This window comes from Hippocampus bargibanti, linkage group LG01 (assembly GCF_051943395.1).
Source record: "Hippocampus bargibanti isolate YZ-2025 linkage group LG01, ASM5194339v1, whole genome shotgun sequence".
In the NCBI taxonomy this organism is placed as follows: domain Eukaryota; kingdom Metazoa; phylum Chordata; class Actinopteri; order Syngnathiformes; family Syngnathidae; genus Hippocampus; species Hippocampus bargibanti.
The window spans coordinates 33,242,149-33,261,472 of NC_142734.1; the positions used below are offsets into that span (position 1 = coordinate 33,242,149).

Below are 19,324 nucleotides of genomic sequence, written 5' to 3' on the forward strand. Positions count from 1 at the left end.
GAAGAGTGAATTCTTCGATTGCTGACAAGTTCAGATGTCACTTCAGCCTTTGTTTGTCAGAACAGTCATATTTCCTTGGAACATGTATAAAAAGCAACTACAGGAGAGAGAATTATCTGCTGCAATTATAGTTTTGTCTCGTGTTCAAGGCTAAACTTCAAACCTATCGTTTGTTGTGTGTTCAGATGTGGAAATGTAACACCTGGCTGATTATTGCTACCTGGTGTCAAATACTTGGTTCAAGTTCCAGAGTATGAGTCACCTCGTTTATCTACTACTTGCTCCCGTTGAACTTGATGACTTCGGATCTCGCTCGCCACCTGTTGGACACACTCTGAAACGACTTGACCCGCTTTGAAAACCTTCACGTGGGGTTAATCGTATATATTATTCACTCGTTGCACATTGAAATGAGATCAGAGCCAGAAATGCTTGGGCGGTTCCGTAATGTTGGGTTGACGAAGACAATGAACAGTGATTTGCTACTGATCTTAAAATCACAGTTTGAATTACAAATTACAACCATCTGTCAGTGTTTGGGTGAAAACAGAACAACTACTTTGACCACAGTCTCGTGTTCATTTACGTTTAACAATACTGTAACACCTCTTTGCGTCACGAATGTAAGCGATCTGATTGGCTAGTGCCTACCCGGAAGTGATGGTCATTGAGAGTTGAAGTGAAGATGGTGACTTGGTGAGCGAGGGTCGTCGTCGAAGACAGTCAATCAAAACCAGCATTTGTGTCGCCGACTGTCACGTTGTGAGTACAAGGTATGTTTTGGTAATTGAATATCTGCTATTATGTTTTGCGCCGCATATGGCAAGTTGTCTTGCAAAGTAGATTTGTTAGCTTCGTTAGCAATACAATGAGTAACAGTTAAATCCGTCATCATTCACTTGTTGCTCATCGCTCAAGTCGAAGGTCTCACGCTTGACAGTTGTTTTTTTTTTTTTTCAAAAGGGCGTTTTCTCGCTAGTATAAGCTTGAGCGACGTTCATGCATTTTAAACAAAGCAACTCACGTACTAACAACATAGCTGCCAAATCTGCACTTACATAATGAAGTAGATCCGGGGACATCTGCAATTTGAGTATTAATCCTACATGATCCTATTATGTGAAACTAGCTCCCTAATTTATAATCGCGTGGTAACGAATTTTTGATAGTGTGTTGAACGCAAATTTCTGTCCAAACACTACGTACTTATTTTTATTTGCCGTTTTTTTATAAACCCGGTCTTTTCTGAAACACCACTAAAATTTAAAAAAAATCCAATTTTCGCGTCGGTATAAAGCGGACGACCTTCCGAAATGATGTGTGATATGTATGCCGTTAGATATTAAGATGGACGGTGCAGAAGAGGTGCAAGTGAAAGCATCCCGTTACTGCTGGTCAACTCGTGATGGAGGGAACGTCACTGGGCCCCGCTTGGCCAGGCGCTGCAAGAAAACCCGCAGCCAGAGCACTTCTTCAGCCAGCAGCTCTTCTGAGTACAGGTAGTTTCCTCTCAAAGGGATTTACACCGACATTGTGATCAATCCTGGTCTTTTTGTCCATGTTTAAATACAGTGGCACACAACCAACACTTCATTTGCTCATTGTGTACAGTGGTACATGCTGGCTTAGAATAATTGGAATAAGTGGAAGTGATTTTCCAACCATAATACCAATAACTCACAGCAAAAATGTTCCTTGAAAATGTCCCTGGGAGAGGGGCTTTAGAGAGGGAGGGGGGTTGGAGAGGCAGTATGAGCTGTCACAAACTGATGGCCAAATATTCCCCCTCACAATATTCTGGTAACGAGCAGAATTATTTGTTTCATCACGCACAGTAAAATGTCCAGCCCCTAAATAAGTTCAGAAGCCCGAGACCATCACACAACCACCATTATGACTCTAATATGGTGTGATTTTTCTAAAATGTTCTTCCGGTTAAGCCAGATTGAGCAAATTGCACATTCTCCAAAATGGCCAGCCTTCGGCATTTTGTTTCAGCTTTTTGAGATCTTTTGTCTGAATTCATTTTGTCAGGCGGATTCCGTTTGCGGTAAGTAATTTCTTGATTGAACAGATCTTGACATAATGCCCTCAACATTACGGGAAAAAAACATGATTGGCCACAGCCAAATTCATCATTAAGCAAGAGGAGCGAGTACTTTTCTTTTCACACGGGATCAGGTAGCATCGAATGACTTTTTGTCTTTAATTAAAAAAACGTTTAAAAACTCCTGATTATGTCTACTTGGATTATATATTTTTAAATGTATATTCAACATTAAAGTGGTGAAATTGTGGGTGGCAAAAGCAACAATTTGAAAAGAGCTCAATTACTACTTTACGGCGTCATGAGGAAAGTACATTATGTGGAAATACTTAAGCAACTTTTCAAGACATCAACCAGGAAGTTTAAGCTTGATCACAAATTGTTCTTCAAACTTGACAAAGACAAAACATACTGCCGAGCCGGTTACAAAGAATACCAAAGTCACTGTTTTTGGAGTGTCCATGAGCTCTGATATGAATGTACAAACACGTCCAAAAAGGCACTTATGTCCGTGCAAGGTGCCCAACCCCATAAATAAATAAACATTAATTTACATAGCGCCTTAACAACACATGAAGCTGTAACAAAGCACTTAACATGGACAACTATCATTTACAGGAAATAAAGCAGTTTCAGAGATAGTAGAAAGCATCAGATAAATAAACAAACAAGCACATAAATACACGAATAAATACATAAATACAAAAATGACAAACAAAGACATAAACAAATACATAAAAAATGAATAGATAATACAATACATATTAATTTATTTCTTGCTTTAACAACACATGAATCTGTAACAAAGACTTGACATGGACAACTATCATTTACAGGGAATAAAGCAGTCATAAAGATAGTAGAAACCACCACATAAACAAATACATGAAGAAATACATACATACAAAATTGACAAATAAATAGATAAATAAATACCTGAAATAATAAATAAATCGATAATACAATAAAATACAATACATATTGATTTATATAGTGCTTTAACAACACATAAAGCTATAATAAAGCACTTAACATGGACAACTATCATTTACAGGAAATAAAGCAGTCACAAAGATAGTAGAAAGCACCAGATAAATAAACACATAAATACATGCATGAATAATACATGTTAAAAAAATTACAGCAATAAATACATACACAAATACATACACAAATACATAAATAAATACACAAGTACATAAATAAAGAAATACATAAATACACAAGTAAATAAAGAAATACATACATACATACATACATACATACATACATACATACATACATACATACATGCACAAATACATACACAAATACATACATAAATACATACACAAATACATGCATAAATACATGCACAAATACATACCCAAATACATACACAAATACATAAATAAATACACAAGTACATAAATAAATAAAATGAATGCATCAGTTTATTGTGTGAAGTTTGTGGGAGGATATCCAAAATAATTGACCCGTCATGCGATTTAAAATCAATGATATGTGATACCAAATTGTTTTCAAACTGACGGTGACATTGAAGAAAGTAACGGGACGGGGATCATTTTCTCATTATTTTGGCTTGCAGCAAAAGTACATTTTAAGTCATGTGACTTTTTCACCCCGGATGTAAACTGTTTTTAACTGCTACTCTTGTCCTACCTAAGGGTAAGACATTTAATGATCATAGGAGGGGCAATCCACAATACAAAATGACAGCATCAACTTCACTGCCAGCTAGTGTTGTCTTGCATTTGACTGTATTTTCGAAAGCTCGTCAGTGTGCATAGTGACCGAGCTCTGTTGCGGCACCCCTGCATGTTGCGTAAATTCCCATGTCGTCATCAAAGGTCCAACGTTTGTTCATCGTCAGTGTTGCAAAATCTCTAATGGTGTGCTCTAGCAGCTTCACTGGGATTTTTCTTCCCTCTGTGTGGGAAGTGAAACATTTCAATCTTGTTTTCCCATGCTGTCATTATCCATCTGAACTGTTCCATTTTTTTGACGAGGATACTTCACTTCTTCTTTTCCTTTTGACATTTGTAAAATGGCTTCAAATGACTTCTACTGAGCGTATTTTACAAAGATTCCCACCGCATATAGCTATATTTTACGTTTTAAAACTCGCACTGAATATTCCGGAAGTCTTGTTTTTGAGTTGGTGACGAGCCTCACGTTACGTCACTGAAGGAACGCCCCTGACCGAAAAAAGGACACATTGTAGCAGTCCTTCCATTACGTCAATGCATTTTGATTTACTTGTTTGGTCTGAAAACGTCGTGTTGCACCAAAAAGAGGCAGAAGAGGGCAACAAAGCTCCATGTAAGGAATTTATCAGCCTGTGGAAAGGTGCTGATTAATTCATCACACTTGGCTTGGTTGCCATTTTCTGCCTCTTTTTTTTGGTGATACTTTTCCCCCCAATGTTGCCTCAAAATGGCACAAAATAAAATATTTTTTCAAATATGCTTGATTTCTCCTTTAAAACTTTTAACTGCCGGCTCAAGCATTTGGCCAAGTACATTTTCGATCCTTCAATGGCGCCAGTGCCTTACTCAACTCAAAATTATTGTCTCTTCTACTTGGCTATGTCATGCTAAAAAATCCACTAGATATCACTGCATCCTTAGTTGTATACTTCTTCCCCGCACTAACATAACTAATGGGATTGTTAATTGTGATGCAACATTTAGTTTTTTTTAATATATCTTGAATGCTCCTTTGACTTTCAAGAAAAGGTTGTCTAGTTTTTCCCCTGTGACGTGACGCAAATCCTAAAACATCTCAACAATTCATACGTTTAATGTGACCATCCTGTCTGATGTCGTTTTTTTTTTCTCCCTTTAGGAGAACCCAGTCTCTCCACGGACCAAGCCCTGTGACTACCTTTGGTCCGAAGGCGTGCATGCTGCAGAATCCACACACAGTAATGTAAGTGCAACAGGGAAAATGGTTACATTTGAATTTTGCTCACCTTGAAGGACAACCGACGTCACTTTTTTGTTTCCTAACTGACATCAGAAAAACTTTTTATAGCATCTAAAATACCCAAAACACGCAGTATGATATTTGTATTCAAATGCAAAACACCAATAAGAATGACTTAAAGTGTCCAAAATCTGCAAAAAATTAAGCTGCGAATTGGGCATTTTCAGAAAGTCCCGCCCCCAGTTCGTGACGTCACGCCAAGACGTCTTGCATTGCTGGAGAATCAAAACAATGGCTTCAAATTCGGAGAATATGCTTTCTTGTTACAAATGCAGTTATGAATATTATTCAAATAGTTCTGAAGAGGAAAGCATACATGTTTGCAATCGATTAAAGAATTTATTCTGTGCCATTTTGAGGCAATAGGGGGGGGGGGTGTCTCACCCAAAAAGAGGCAATAAAATTGCCACCAAGCTCTGTTGAGGAATGAATCAGCCCGTTTCCACAGGCTGATAAATTCTTTATATGGAGCTTGGACGCCCTCTTCTGGCTGTTTTTAGTGCAATATGACGTTTTGAGACCAAACAAGCACATCAAAATGCATTGACGTGATGGAAGGACTGCTACAATGTGTCCTTTTTTTCGGTCAGGGCGTTCCTTCCGTGACGTCACATACGGACTCGTCACCAACTCAAAAACAAGACTTCCGGAATATTCAGCACGAGTCTTAAAACGTAAAATATAGCTAGATACGGTGGACTCTTTGTAAAATACGCTCAGTAGAAGTCATTTGAAGCCATTTTACAAATTATGGACACAACTTGTCCGGAGATGTCGGTTGTCCTTTAACTATAATCCTGACCTTCCTGTCAAGTTTCAAAGTGTTATGTGATGTGATTTTCTTGTCACTTGTTGTTTCGCTCATTGTTCGGGTAAAGGGAGGATTATGAGTAGTTTCTCATGGGAAAAAAAATATTTTGTTATTAAAAATATATTGAGTGTGATTGTACAAGAATTCCATAGTAACGAATTGCGTGTGTGTGATGGCATGTTTGTGTGTGTTTGAACTATCATTTGGTGCAATGTTGTGCAATGTTATTTTCAACCCAAAACACAATTGTGCCCGTCTGGCTCATGAGATGTTTTGGTGAAACTAAAAACGATACCACTTCCTTGACTCTCTATGGAAGGGGTGTGGCAGTAGTAGCCTCTTTTATTTTTATTTTTCACCGCCACTTTGTGCTCCAGTATTCAGCTGGGTTGTTTTGATGTCCTGCCCACACCCTGAATTGAATCACAATAATGAGGCTGTGATGATATGAATGCCTTTTGAATTGTTTTTGTTCCCTTTGCCACTACTTTATAAGCCAAATGATGCTAAGCTCCACAACGGATATTAACATTACCTCCCCTGTTTCCCATACAAACCCTTTGCGGATCTAACGGTTGACCACAATGTATTGATATTAATATGCTCTAAGATATAATACCCCCCACCTCCTCAACGTCCAAATTATCCCCTCCAATGCATTAGATTTTTTTCTACCCATGTATAAGGTTTTCCAATTTGCTGGTATCAAAGTTCAGAAATGTAACTATTCTCTCTGTCTCTTCCCATGCACTGATTTGTCAGTCAGTGTTCAATTTTTTTGTGTCAGCTTGATCAGATTCAATACGTTGAAACTCCATTTATTTTTTTTTATATTGTTTTCTTCTAAATATTACATGTCAGTCGTTCCCTACTAGGTAGTACCGTCATCCTTACAGCATGTGTGGTACATATCAATCAGCCTTTGGATTGGATTGAATTGGATTTACCTTTATTAGTCCCGCAGTGGAGAAATTTACATTTCACAGCATCAAAGTTATGAAAGGAAGATGAAAAGAAAGAAAGAAAGAAGTCCAAAAACAAAATACAGTTGCTGCTGGAAAGGCAGCCACTCTCACGGCTGCCAAATACACCAATATTATCCGGACATTAAATGTCAAATGTTGTATTGGAATGAAACGAAATCTCTTCCCACAACCAGGTAAACTTTTATATTCATGATGATTTTCTACTTCTTTGTTTCCTTTCCTCTTCCTTTCATAACTTTGCTGCTATGAAATGTAAATGACACGAAATGCTGTTGGCTAAAGGCTAATCCAATCCAATGAATTTAACCCGATGTTCAGTATCCCCCCCCCCTCCCCACCACTCGGTCGATTGGGATTTATTTTCCGTGAGAGGTGGGCAATTTAACTTGAACAATTACAGTAATTAAAAATATGATGTGATGTGTAATTTTAAAAAGGGGGACTCCCACTTTCATTTTATTATTCTCTAACTTGCGCAATCAGCCATAACGTTACGCAATGCAGAACATCATCCTAATTGTAACATAGCACGAGCAACAAACGCCATGAGCAGGTCATGTTGCTACAAGCTGCTCTTTGTTGGACTATTTAGCAACAGCCGTTGTTTCTTCTGCAAACTGCGAACATAATTCAGATTTCTTCTAAAAGTATAAAGCCTTGTGTGCAAATAATAACAACTTCTCAGCCACTTGTCCATTGACACTGTTGCGTTTCTGGCACGCACGCACGCACACACACACACACACACACACACACACACACACACACACACACACACACACACACACACACACACACACACACACACACACACACACACACACAAGCATGCCTTGTCACGGTTCCACCTGACATGCTTTGATGACAGCATAAGGCGCTACCACATGTGTTGTGATGGCAGTGCTGGCGACAAGCATTTCTAACACTAACGTTTATACCTCAAATGTACAATGCGGAAGGTGCATTGTCCGTGGCATTTAAATGTTTCAAAACCACATCAAATCATGATAAAGTGGGCATGCTGAGACTTATTCAGCTGCGAAAATAACTTTGACATCATTTAGTCTCATTTACTTCCTCCTGTCTGGGGGTTGTTTGAACTGTTTGATTTGAATTAGAAATGTGTTTTTTTCCCCTTCTTTAAATACATCCTAAAGCTGTGTCTTTTGCCTTTTAACAATTTGTTTCGAAATCCACCCGCATATATTTTTATCTCTCTGGGACTGGTGTTCCTTTTCCTGAACGTGGCGTACAGTGGTTAAAGTGCTTCTGGGTAAAGCAGCGTCTTCCACTGCGCTTTGTTAAACACACCTGTTGAAAAATGAAGGAGTCGCCCGATAGGCAAGCATTTCCTTAAAATGGGTGTGCTCAGCACAGAGCCGAGTGGGCGTGACGGAGAGGAAGCTTATAAGAAGCGAGAAGTTGGATTCAGCAGCAGAAGGCAACAAGGAAGGTTTAGTGTTAAGTCCTCCTTGGGACAAATATAGCAGTTGTGAGTCTAGCTTGTAAGGTTGTAAGCCGCTTCCCGCGGCCTTCTGTACGCAGTCTCCTCACAAGTGGACAGAGGCGCCTATCTCAACTTTGAGGATGTTGTTGGCCTCCTGACAGATCAGCGGTCTCTCCAGCTTTGTCTGTAGCCCGAAGCCGCATCCAACCGTGTCACATGTGTACAGCCATGAAGGTGGTACTTCAAGACGCGCCGGGCAGTAAAGAAAACAAAGTCTGGAAATGGTGAGAGGACTAACTAACCATCTTTGTTGTGTCAGAATACACAGGGCAGGGGAAATATTAACCCTGTGAGTGAAGAATTTTGTTGCTGTCTCGTTTGAGACCATTGAAGGGAGGTCAATGTTGAGGTGTGAGGTGCGAAGCGCTGTTTGAAATCACCGCAGTTTATAGATGTCAATGTTTGATTGCATTTCACGGTGAAAAGGTGATTTTAATTCACGTGCAAGTTTACGAGCAACTGTTGCTGAATTGCATTTTATTTTTGGCATCATTATTATTTAGTTTCTGAATTAATGGTTGAAGAATGAAGCGTGCCCTTTTTTATGACAGAAGCAACAACATTACTACACTATCTATCTGTTTATTTGCATAGAATTTGGGGTTTAGTTACAAACCCAATTGTTGTGGGGAGCACGGGAAATGATTGTTCATGTTGTACCAATCAAATACTGTATGCACGACAGTACAAAATTACCCAGAATTAAATGACCTATTCTGTTATGTTAGCAAATCTTAGTGTCGTGTTTGTTCAGCAACGTGTTTACAAGCAGGTTACTTCCTGTTTCGTGAAGGATGACTAACAAAAGGGCAATTCCACAAACATACTTTAAGATGGATTCCCTTCTTGACTTTCTCCAGATCCTGAAACAAAAAGCACATGCAACATTTCACACCGCGATTGCCAATGCTACGTGTATATCTGTAATGCGTGAATTTCCATTGACTGAAGCTAATTTCCATCGTGGCCAGCCTATTATTTATTTATTTGTAGTAGTAGTAGTAATATGCATATTATTTTTAATATGCCTATATTATTATTTTTTTTAATATGATGTGAGAACATATCCAATTATTCTGGAAGTTCATGCTGTCTGAAGCATTCTCTTGTTTGTTTCTTTCCCACCCCCAAATTCTTGACGATTAAAGGTTGCCCGGCTGCAAGTTTAACCATAACAAATACAGAAATTTGCCTTAATACTACATATTTTCAATTTAGGGGAACATTTTACAAAATTATTCATCGTTGTGCTATGGGCTCACCAAGAGATGGAGAAACAGGCCCTCACATCCTTCCTGGGGACAAAACCGAGGCACTGGTTTAGATAAGCGGACGACACTTTTCTCATAATTAAAGAAACAAGAAATTCAATCCTTCACAGATCACCTCAACTCGGTAGACATCAATATTAAATTTACTCGCAAGGACATTAAAGAGAACCAACTAGCCTTTTTGGATTGTAAAGTAATTAATTACAAAAGAGGACAGAGCACTAAAAACGGAAGTCTTTAGGAAGGCTACGCACACTGACCAATACTTACCCTTCGATTCTAACCACCCTTTACACCACCCTTTACACACCCTTTACACAAATTAGGAATTATCAGAACCCTCCAGCATAGAGCTAAACTAATACCAACAAGCGTCAAAAGTAGTGAAAAGGACTCAAAACATGTCAGGAGAGCACTCACTAACTGTGGGTACCCTCAGTGGTCTTTTAACAAATGTCAAAAGAAAAGAATAGGGAATGAAACTAAAAATTCTAAAGATACTAAAACAAGAGGAGTAGCAGTACCTTACATTGCACGGGTTTCTGAAAAAAAACGTGTTGCTAAAGAGTCCTTTAGCAACACGAAATTCCTACTTATTTCAAACCAATAAACGCTTTAAGGCAAAAATTAGTGTGTCCAAAAGATAGGCTGCCAAATGAAAAACAAAGTAATGTAATATATTAGATACATTGTAATAATGAAAATTGTAAAGAGCAATACATTGGGGAGACTAAACAAATTCTCAAAAAAAGACTTTATCAACATCGCAGGGATAATACTAATGGGCCTCAATCTACAGTACATATGCACCGAAAAGCTAGGAACCACACAATTGACGAAAGTGAGGTTAAAATCTTAGCGAAAGAAAGAAAGAAAATAGATGGTTTGAAAGGGGAGTAAAAAAGCTATTTTCATAAAACAGCAAAACCCTTCACTAAATCGCCATGGTGGGGTGAGATTTAATTTGGATCGTTCGTACAACAAACTTCATAGGCAACATAGTCTTAGTTATGCTGATGAGGTGATACCTGAGCAAATGGGGCAAGCAGGCCAGTCGTAGACCACATAATCAGTCAGGACAATAGAAGTAATCAGTGTAGCCTCAGGGAATAGTCCTTTGCTCCCCCCAACCTGAGAGCAGGGAGCTATTATAGCAGAGTCTGGCACCACCATGTCTGGACAGTAGGGATATATAGGGCCAAAGAAACCAGCAAATTTTAGTTCGCTGACGAAGCCTCTTGGATAAGAAGCGAAACGTCCGACACCTTCAAAGAAGTACAGATACAAGAATACAGTACAAAAAATACACATTGACATGAAAATGTATTCTTTTGAATCCCACAAACAAAATGAATGTGTTTTAAGAGTTGTTGTTATTGACTAAATGTTTGATGTTGCACCTTTTTTTTTTGCAGTTATCTCAGATCAGGAGGGCGTGCGGGATCTTAGCAAAAGTAATTGATTCAAATTCTTCTGTTTGAAAATAGTTTTAAACTCTTTCAACTTTGAAACGGGTCGATTTGACACTCAGCCAAACGGAGTTGAGCAACTGAATGTTCTCTCAGTATACTAAACCATCCTGATTCCTGACGAGGTTCCTTTGCACGCATGCTTTTCCCGCAGCTCTCACAATCCTTTTTTTTTTTCTTCTTATGCTTCTCGATCGAGCCCCCAAGCGAACATTCTTTACAAACTTAGGAGGTGACAGAACAAAATAAGAGTCTAGTTTTGAGCTGGGTGCTTGACTCCAGGCCCACTCAGTTAGGAAACAGCAACAGCTGCTGTAAAACAATTCTAAATATGTGAACAGAAATATGGAGAAAACTTTTTTTGTTTATGCACACAAAAAATAAAACAACAAAACATCATTGATTCTAGTAATCAGATTTAATTAGGATATGAGTCCACTGGCTTCCACATGTGATCAGCTCAAACGTCACAGTGGGATACCAAAGTTAATGCGAAGCATCTCAAATAGTCTGAGGTTAAAAGAAACGACAACAAAAAAAACATGTGTTGGGTGTAAACTTTAGGTTTGTAAAACTTGTGTTTTAAAATGGATATTAATCACAGAACCAAGTTGAGTTTATGCAGGCCTAAGTAGATGAACCAATTGCCCGAAAATATTGAACTTGATTTCCATATATATATATATATATATATATATATATATATATATATATATATATATATATATATATATATATATATATATATAATCAATTTTTTGCATGATGACGTAAAAATCACCCACGTGAGCGACGTAAATTGCACGGACAAATCTTTCCGTCATGAATTTCCAGCTCTGCATACTGGTAAATCAGCATACCTTTTACTTTGCAAATGCCATTATCTACTTCCCAGCACACCGTGTTCTTTATTATGTAAGTGATGTTTTTTCCGTCTGATTTATTTTTAAAACAATGTATGCAAATAACACTGAGTATAATTTTCTAGTCATGAACTGTTTGAGGATAATGTCAACATTTTTTATAACCTGAAAGAGTCGTATCAAAATATAAAAGAACACTTTCTTTTTCCAAAAATAGTTTGTTTATTTTTTTGCATTTATTTTATCTATTTGTTTAATTATGTATACATTGTATGTATTTATTTTGGTATTTTATTTATGTATTGATTTATTTTATCTATGTGTTTATTTATTCTTTTTTAATTTATTTGTTTATTTAGTTATATTTTTGATTAGTTTGTTGTGTTTTTATTTGTGTTTTTATTTATTTGTGTATTTATTGTATCCATTTGTTTAGTTATTTATCCATTGTATGTATTTAGGTATTTTATTTGTTTGTTTATTTGTGTTATCTATTTGTAGATGCATTTTTATTGATCTATTTTATGTTTATTTAGTTATGTATTTATGTATTTATTTTTTAGTTTGTTCATTTATTTATTTGTGTATTTATTTATTTATTTTCAAAAGCACTGTTCATTTTTTTTTTTTTTTTGAAGGCATTCTATATATTGTGTTGTCCATAAGTGCTATACAACCCTGGGTAGTCAAGATGGGATGGTATGATATCTGGCTGGTGAATGCTTACAGTATTCTAACAAGGTTGCAACTTCAGCCGGGAGATAATGGAGTTATAGAGAGAGATGGTCGGTCCCTTTCTTGTCCCTAATGGTATTAAAATAGCCTCTGAAAAACCCGTCAAGTTTCTGACTTACTAATACGTTCCTTCGAGGGTATAAAATTACGAACAGAGATTTGAGAAACACAATCATCCTTATGAATGACTTATGCTCTTCATCATGGCCTGCTACAGTCTGGGCATCATCAAAGTCGAGGAACTTGTGTGTGGCTTCCATCCCTACCTGGACCATCAAACCTACCGAGAATACTTGACGGATCCTTAAGAGAAATGTCTATCCCGGGAAGAATCAGTAACAAAAGATCAATGACGGCAGGAGGCATTTTGAATCCAAATGGCATCGTGTAAAATAATTCAAGCACAAACCACGAGCATAAAACCCACAAATTCAATTGATGCCAGAACTGCAACGCTTCAATCAAATAAAGAGGTCCAATGTTTCAATGTAACTTGAGACGAGAAACAGATTTTGATTCCAGCATGTTCAACAAGTGACCATTGTCATTTTTTTTAACTACAGAAAAAATGTCTTGAAACACTTGGAACAGTTTTTTTTTTTACCTTATGAAAAAAAAGTATGAATGAGGATTGTTGATAAACATTGACCTTTTTCTGTAACAATCAATGGCACGAATTACGCTGGGTGTCATCGGCAAAATCAAAAAAACATCATTTGCATCATCATTTGAAACAAATTTTACTTCCTACTACCATGTCTGTGGCTGTATCTCGCCCCAAAATAGCCACCGGTTGTTGTCAAGAGTTTGAATAGGCTAAAGCAGACGCCACACGGGATTCTGCAGCAGACCTTTTAAGCCCAAACGGCTTTAATAGGATAACGGCCACACACTGTTGCTTCCATACGCTTTAGCTGCTTAAGTGGCCTGACATCAAGCATAAAAACCCTTCAGGGCTCATTTGTTGTTCACGGTTTTTTGTTTACCAGGCACATTCAGGATCCCGCCACCCAGCGGCTGACGTGGAACACGCCCCCCAAGAGTGTCCTGGTCATCAAGAAGATCCGAGACGCTACCCTGCTTCAACCTTTCAAGGACCTCTGCATCTTCCTCACAGAGGTACGGCTGAGTCGGAATAGGTGGTGATGCATTAAATGGCTTACTTGTGTTTCTCGGTTTGTGTTTTAGGTTAAAAACATGATCGTGTATGTGGAAAAGAAGGTTTTGGAGGACCCGGCTATTTCTGGTGATGACAACTTTGGGACCCTTACGAAGAAATTCTGCACTTTTAGAGAAGGTACGAATGCACGGGAGTAAAGAGCTGCAACCGAATTTTGATGAGTGATTGCTTTGTGCTTTCAATAACTAAGGTATCGAAATAATAATAATAATAATAATAATCCATTTTCCGTACCGCTTTTTCCTCATTCGGGTTGCGGGGGATGCTGCAGCCTATCCCAGCTGTCTTCGGGCACCAGGCGGGGGACACCCTGAATGGTTGCCAGCCAATCACAGGGCACACAGAGACAAACAACCATGCGCACTCACACTCACTTTTTAATTTACATCGTTTGGCCTTCTGAAAGCCGTATTTTGTTTTGTACTGAATGGCAGTTTTCTGACTAATGCTGACTAATAATTCATAGCAACCACGACGATATGCTCGCGTAACCAAACATGACATCGTGTCACGACGCAACATCAAACTTACCTTGTACCTTAACAAACATACCGTTAAACTTGTGTGTGTGCTAAATTTACATAATCAAGGCATGAGCCACAAACATGCTTTCTTGTTCTTTCACCGCGATGTTGCCAGGCATGAGGATTTTAATGCCATTAAATATTTTTTGTCGAAATAAGCCCTAATTTTGGCCGATGCTGGGATTTGTTTACACCAACGACTAATTTCTAAGGACGTCGGCTATTAAAGCTGTTGATGAATTTGACCCTCGATGACTCGTCGACTAATCTAGGCAGACGAATATGTACACAAAACATTTTTTTCACAATTATTTCACTTTCGATTTCCCACTTTTGAAATGATCACCGTGTGCTCGTATGTTTCATAGACCTCGACGATATCTCCAACCGTGTGGACTTCATCATCTGTCTTGGCGGAGATGGAACTTTGCTCTATGCATCTTCACTTTTTCAGGCATAATTTACCCTCATCCCTTGTCACAATCGCTGTTTGCAAAGCGCAACTCTTTACTCAATTGTTCATCATCTTGACCGTGCAGGACAGCGTTCCACCCGTGATGGCCTTCCATTTAGGCTCTCTTGGCTTTCTGACACCTTTCAAGTTTGACACCTATCAATCTCAGGTCAACCAAATTATTGAAGGTATTGTATTCTTCCTCCAAAATCATGTTTAAAGATAAATCACTTTTTTAAAAACGAGCACTGTTGTAGGTAATGCAGCCATAGTGCTGCGAAGTCGATTGAAAGTTCGCGTGCACCGGGAGAGGGAAAAAGGCATCATTCTGACCAACGGTGAAGTGGAGGGTAGCCGCAAAGCCACAAACTATCAGGTAATTTCAATACTGCTCAATGGACGTGGATGTTGTGACCAACACTTGCGGGTTTCATCTGAGCAGCTCAAAGCTATAAACTGATAGCGGATTTTGCGTGATCAATGAAACGGAGATATGACAAGGGATTTTCCAGATTATATTTAGCCACCATTTGCACAATCTGCATCGGAGCCTGATGAAACTTGGATTGACACCACACTTCTGTTTTAATTGTTCTTGTCCAAAAAGAATGCAGAATGCTGATGAATAGAGCCTTGTAAAGTCTTGACTTTTGGAATGAATCCATATGTGCGGCATTTAACACTATTATGAGATGCAGATGTCAAACGTCATGTATATTATCCCTCCCCGTGTTTCAGGTGCTGAATGAGGTGGTGGTGGACAGAGGCCCTTCCTCTTACCTCTCCAACGTGGACCTTTTCCTGGACGGTCACCTTATCACCACTGTGCAGGGAGACGGTGAGCCAGCATGTTGTTTGTTTTCCGCCACCCAAAAAATAATACAAAATAAACTGGCCTTTGTTTATACCTCTTGCGTTAGCGCAGGGGTGTCAAAGTCATTTTTTGCCGCGGGCCACATTGTAGTTATGGTTTCCTCTCGAGGGCCGTTATGAATTTGGGGAACCCATTAGAATGTTTAAATCCCTTCAAATATTACATATAGAGCACACAGCAAATTAATGAATAACTCGTTTTCAAATCTGAAGTCAAGAATAATGACTTTTATTGTGGTTGACATCCAAAAATGTGAAATTTTGGCAGATTTTAGCAATCATCATGGAATTTAACAAGTTTGATTTGCTTTCGCGGGCCGAAAAAAATGATGTGGTGGGCCGAATTTGGCCCGCGGGCCTTGACTTTGACACATGTGCGTTAGGGTGAGGCGCGGCAAGGATTTTTTTTTTTCCCGTGATGTCATAAAACTTGCTAGAATGTGTTTCTTTTCATCTTGAGACACCGGTATTTCAAAATGTATTTGAGCTGCAACTTCGTGTGTTGACACATTTTTGTCTTCTCTGCATGAGAGACAGGATGTCTGTCAGGAACCTTAAAGGACAACCGACACAATTTTTTTTCGTTTCCTAACTGACATCAGAAAAACGTTTTATAGCATCTAAAATACCCAAAACACGCAGGCTGATATTTTTAATCAAATGAAAAACAAATAAAAATGACTTAAAGTCTCCCAAAACTACTTCAAAATGATCTGAGAAAGTTTCATTTTCAGAAGGTCCCGCCCCCTTGTTCGTGACATCACGCCAAGACATCTTGCCTTGCTCGAGAATCAAAACAATCTCACACATGTACACGTTTCAAACATTCGTTTGGCAGTTTTTATTTCAGGTTCTCTCTCAGAAGTGCTTTTGGCCCGGTGTTTTGTAAAGAACTGATCCAAGGATGTTTGATTTTGTCAGCTTTTAACAATCCTTCGAAAATGTCCAACCAGACTATTAAACACGTTTTCTGGGTGATCCACATTTACATAAAACTATCAGAATGCCACATGACCCTTGACCAATGGTAAGGGTGACGTTGATTCTCAGTAATAGCCAATGACAGAGCAGCTATACGTATGTTGCGTTCAGGAAACTCGGAGCTGTGAGTCTCATCCTTTCATATGTTGACATTTCTTTCATAACTAGAGGCATTATGAAGCATTTCCTAACTTAAATATTTCATATGAGGTGATGTTTGTAAGTAGATACTACTGTAAATTGAAAATGATATCACTCCAATTTTTAAACATTAATGCCTGCATCACTAACGCTCCGAACGATTTTTGAATCACAAGATGCTGACATTTGATTAAAGTCTCTTTTGTCTTCTGAATTGAGTGCTGAATTAAAGTCTTCCTTTGTTCCCGCAGGCGTGATTGTTTCCACGCCTACAGGCAGTACGGCGTATGCAGTGGCCGCTGGAGCCTCCATGATCCACCCCAACGTTCCAGCTATTATGATCACTCCCATCTGCCCTCACTCCCTCTCTTTCAGACCCATCGTGGTGCCAGCCGGAGTGGAGTTGAAGGTACATACACACAAGACTCAAGCCGATTGCTGTTTTTTTTTTGTGGCCACTTTCATAATCAACATTTTTAAATATAACTATGACTACAAATCAGCACGCCACATACCGGCAAAAGTACAGCTACTCACTCACGTTCATCCAAAATGACAATTTTGAAACCATCAAGAAGGCCAGAGCTGAAATTTGACTCTCAAAACCGCGGACTCGTGCTTTTTACCAAATTATCTAAATGTATTTTGAATGTTTTTTTGTGATATTGAAATACATCATGTTTATGAGGTTTTGTGTGACATAAGGTGTCATCATTCAAAAGAAAAAAAAATAAATCAGTCTGCCCTGAATTTAGTTGGACATGAACAACACCAGTGATCTTCATTCATTCTCTCGTAAACGAATCAGTGATACTCACCAAAGAGCCTTATTAAAGCCTTATTATATTGTATTCCCTTCGAGACCAGCAGGCTCAATGACAGTTTCTGCCACCAGTCAGTCCGGAGACTCAACTCCCTCCCGGCCCTGCCCCCCTGCCCCTTCCCACTGCCACACTCACCGAACTCTACATGTTGTACTATCTTCCTGAACTCTATTTTTTTTCTCTCCGGTTTTTTTTCTGCACCTCCCTTCAACCCTTTTTTGTTGTTTGTTTTTTGCATTACTACATTACGTCACTATCTCACTTTATATACACGATTTCTGCTTATGTGGCTGAACACGAATAACGTTTCATGGTCATGTGTCTCCTCCCGTAGATAATGCTGTCACATGATGCCAGAAACACGGCATGGGTGTCGTTCGATGGAAGACGCCGTCAGGAGATCTGTCACGGAGACAGGTTGGTGCAAACACAGACACAAATTCCGCATCAGAAGTAGGAACTTGTTCTCCACTCAATACACTTTTGTGTCATCTAATCTTAGACTTGAAAGAGTGCCCACCTCTTCTTTTATGTAACGCTGACTACGTCACTTCGCTTCCAACTGCTTTGACTTGTTGAACGATCAGTGTAGAAATCCCCCAGCGGTGGTTCACTAGGAACTTTGTCTTTTGTGTTTGCTGCAGTATTTCCATCACAACTTCCTGCTTCCCCGTTCCTTGTATCTGCTTCCGCAACCCGGTCAACGACTGGTTTGAGAGCCTAGCTCAGTGTTTACACTGGAACGTGAGGAAGAAGCAAAACCACTTCAGCTCAGAGGAAGATGAATTCTGAGACACACTTTTTTTTTCTTTTACCGTCACCTTGATCTCTCGGTAACGTTCCCTTTTTGTTTTTTTTTTACAGTAGTCGTTCTTCACCAGCACCGGTTTTGTATCACTTTAAAATGGAACGACACAGGCACCAAATTAAGATTTAGAGACGTTCTTGTGCTCAACTTTAATGGTTATAATTATAAATGTAATGTATTATTAGTATTATTATTATTATTATTATTATTATACCACTCAGAACGGGTGTTTTTTTCTTCCCACCTTGCTACCAGGTTGAAAAAAAATTCTCTGTGAAAGTTTTGCACTTTAGTGGCCAAATCTCAAGTCATCACATCTTTTTAAATTTGATGTGTTAGAACATTAACCAACATTGCAACTGTGCCTTACATTGACCACGAACAATTGAATGTGTGATCAGAAAACGTTTCCAGCTTTATATACCATGACTTTTTTTTTTCTTTTGGAAATAGAGGGTAAAAACAATCACACCAGTCTATTGTCTCGGTAGCCATTTACTAATGTAGTTTGTTACTTATTGTGAACATCACACGCAGCCTTTTTTTTAAAAACAGAAAATACGGTCAGGTTGGGATTTTCTTGTGCTTTTTTTTTAGGCGTGTAAGCCATTGTGAAGCAGCCGTGTGGCTTAACCTATCTATTATATCTTGTCACCAAGACGGCATTTCATGCGATTGTAGCATTGGAATGAAAAGACAAGCAAAGAGGACCAACTGAGCTCTTAAACTCAGAAGTACGTACCGTGTAAATATATATATGTGCCGCTTTAATAAGATGTATTTTGTAAAATGTTTTTATTCACTTGTTTACAGTGTATCAAATGGGAAAATAAATATGTTTGGTACTTTTGTGCTACGTCAA

At 38.6% G+C, this 19,324-nt stretch overlaps 1 protein-coding gene across 2 annotated transcripts; it reads left to right on the forward strand.

Annotated features, from left to right (window-relative positions):
• Positions 1–667: 667 nt before the first annotated feature.
• On the forward strand, positions 668–19,324 carry nadka (NAD kinase a). Of its 2 annotated transcripts, XM_089011993.1 has the most exons (12): positions 668–773; positions 1,340–1,499; positions 4,895–4,978; positions 13,667–13,796; positions 13,866–13,974; positions 14,750–14,835; positions 14,921–15,023; positions 15,093–15,211; positions 15,574–15,673; positions 17,082–17,239; positions 17,989–18,071; positions 18,299–19,324. In XM_089011993.1, the coding sequence occupies exons 2-12, from the start codon at positions 1,348–1,350 to the stop codon at positions 18,444–18,446; spliced, it is 1,272 nt and encodes a 423-aa protein (XP_088868119.1). In that variant the 5' UTR covers positions 668–773; positions 1,340–1,347; the 3' UTR covers positions 18,447–19,324. The 2 variants fall into 2 exon arrangements, with proteins under 2 accessions (XP_088868119.1, XP_088868124.1); XM_089011998.1 differs by lacking the exons at positions 668–773; positions 1,340–1,499; positions 4,895–4,978 and adding an exon at positions 8,266–8,563.

Bases quoted from the DNA above. Each gene is read 5' to 3' on its own strand.
- nadka (XM_089011993.1), top strand. From the start codon at position 1,348: ATGGACGGTGCAGAAGAGGTGCAAGTGAAAGCATCCCGTTACTGCTGG. The intron at 1,500-4,894 runs GTAGTTTCCTCT...TTCTCCCTTTAG, and splicing joins AGCAGCTCTTCTGAGTACAG to GAGAACCCAGTCTCTCCACG. The intron at 17,240-17,988 runs GTACATACACAC...CTCCTCCCGTAG, and splicing joins CAGCCGGAGTGGAGTTGAAG to ATAATGCTGTCACATGATGC.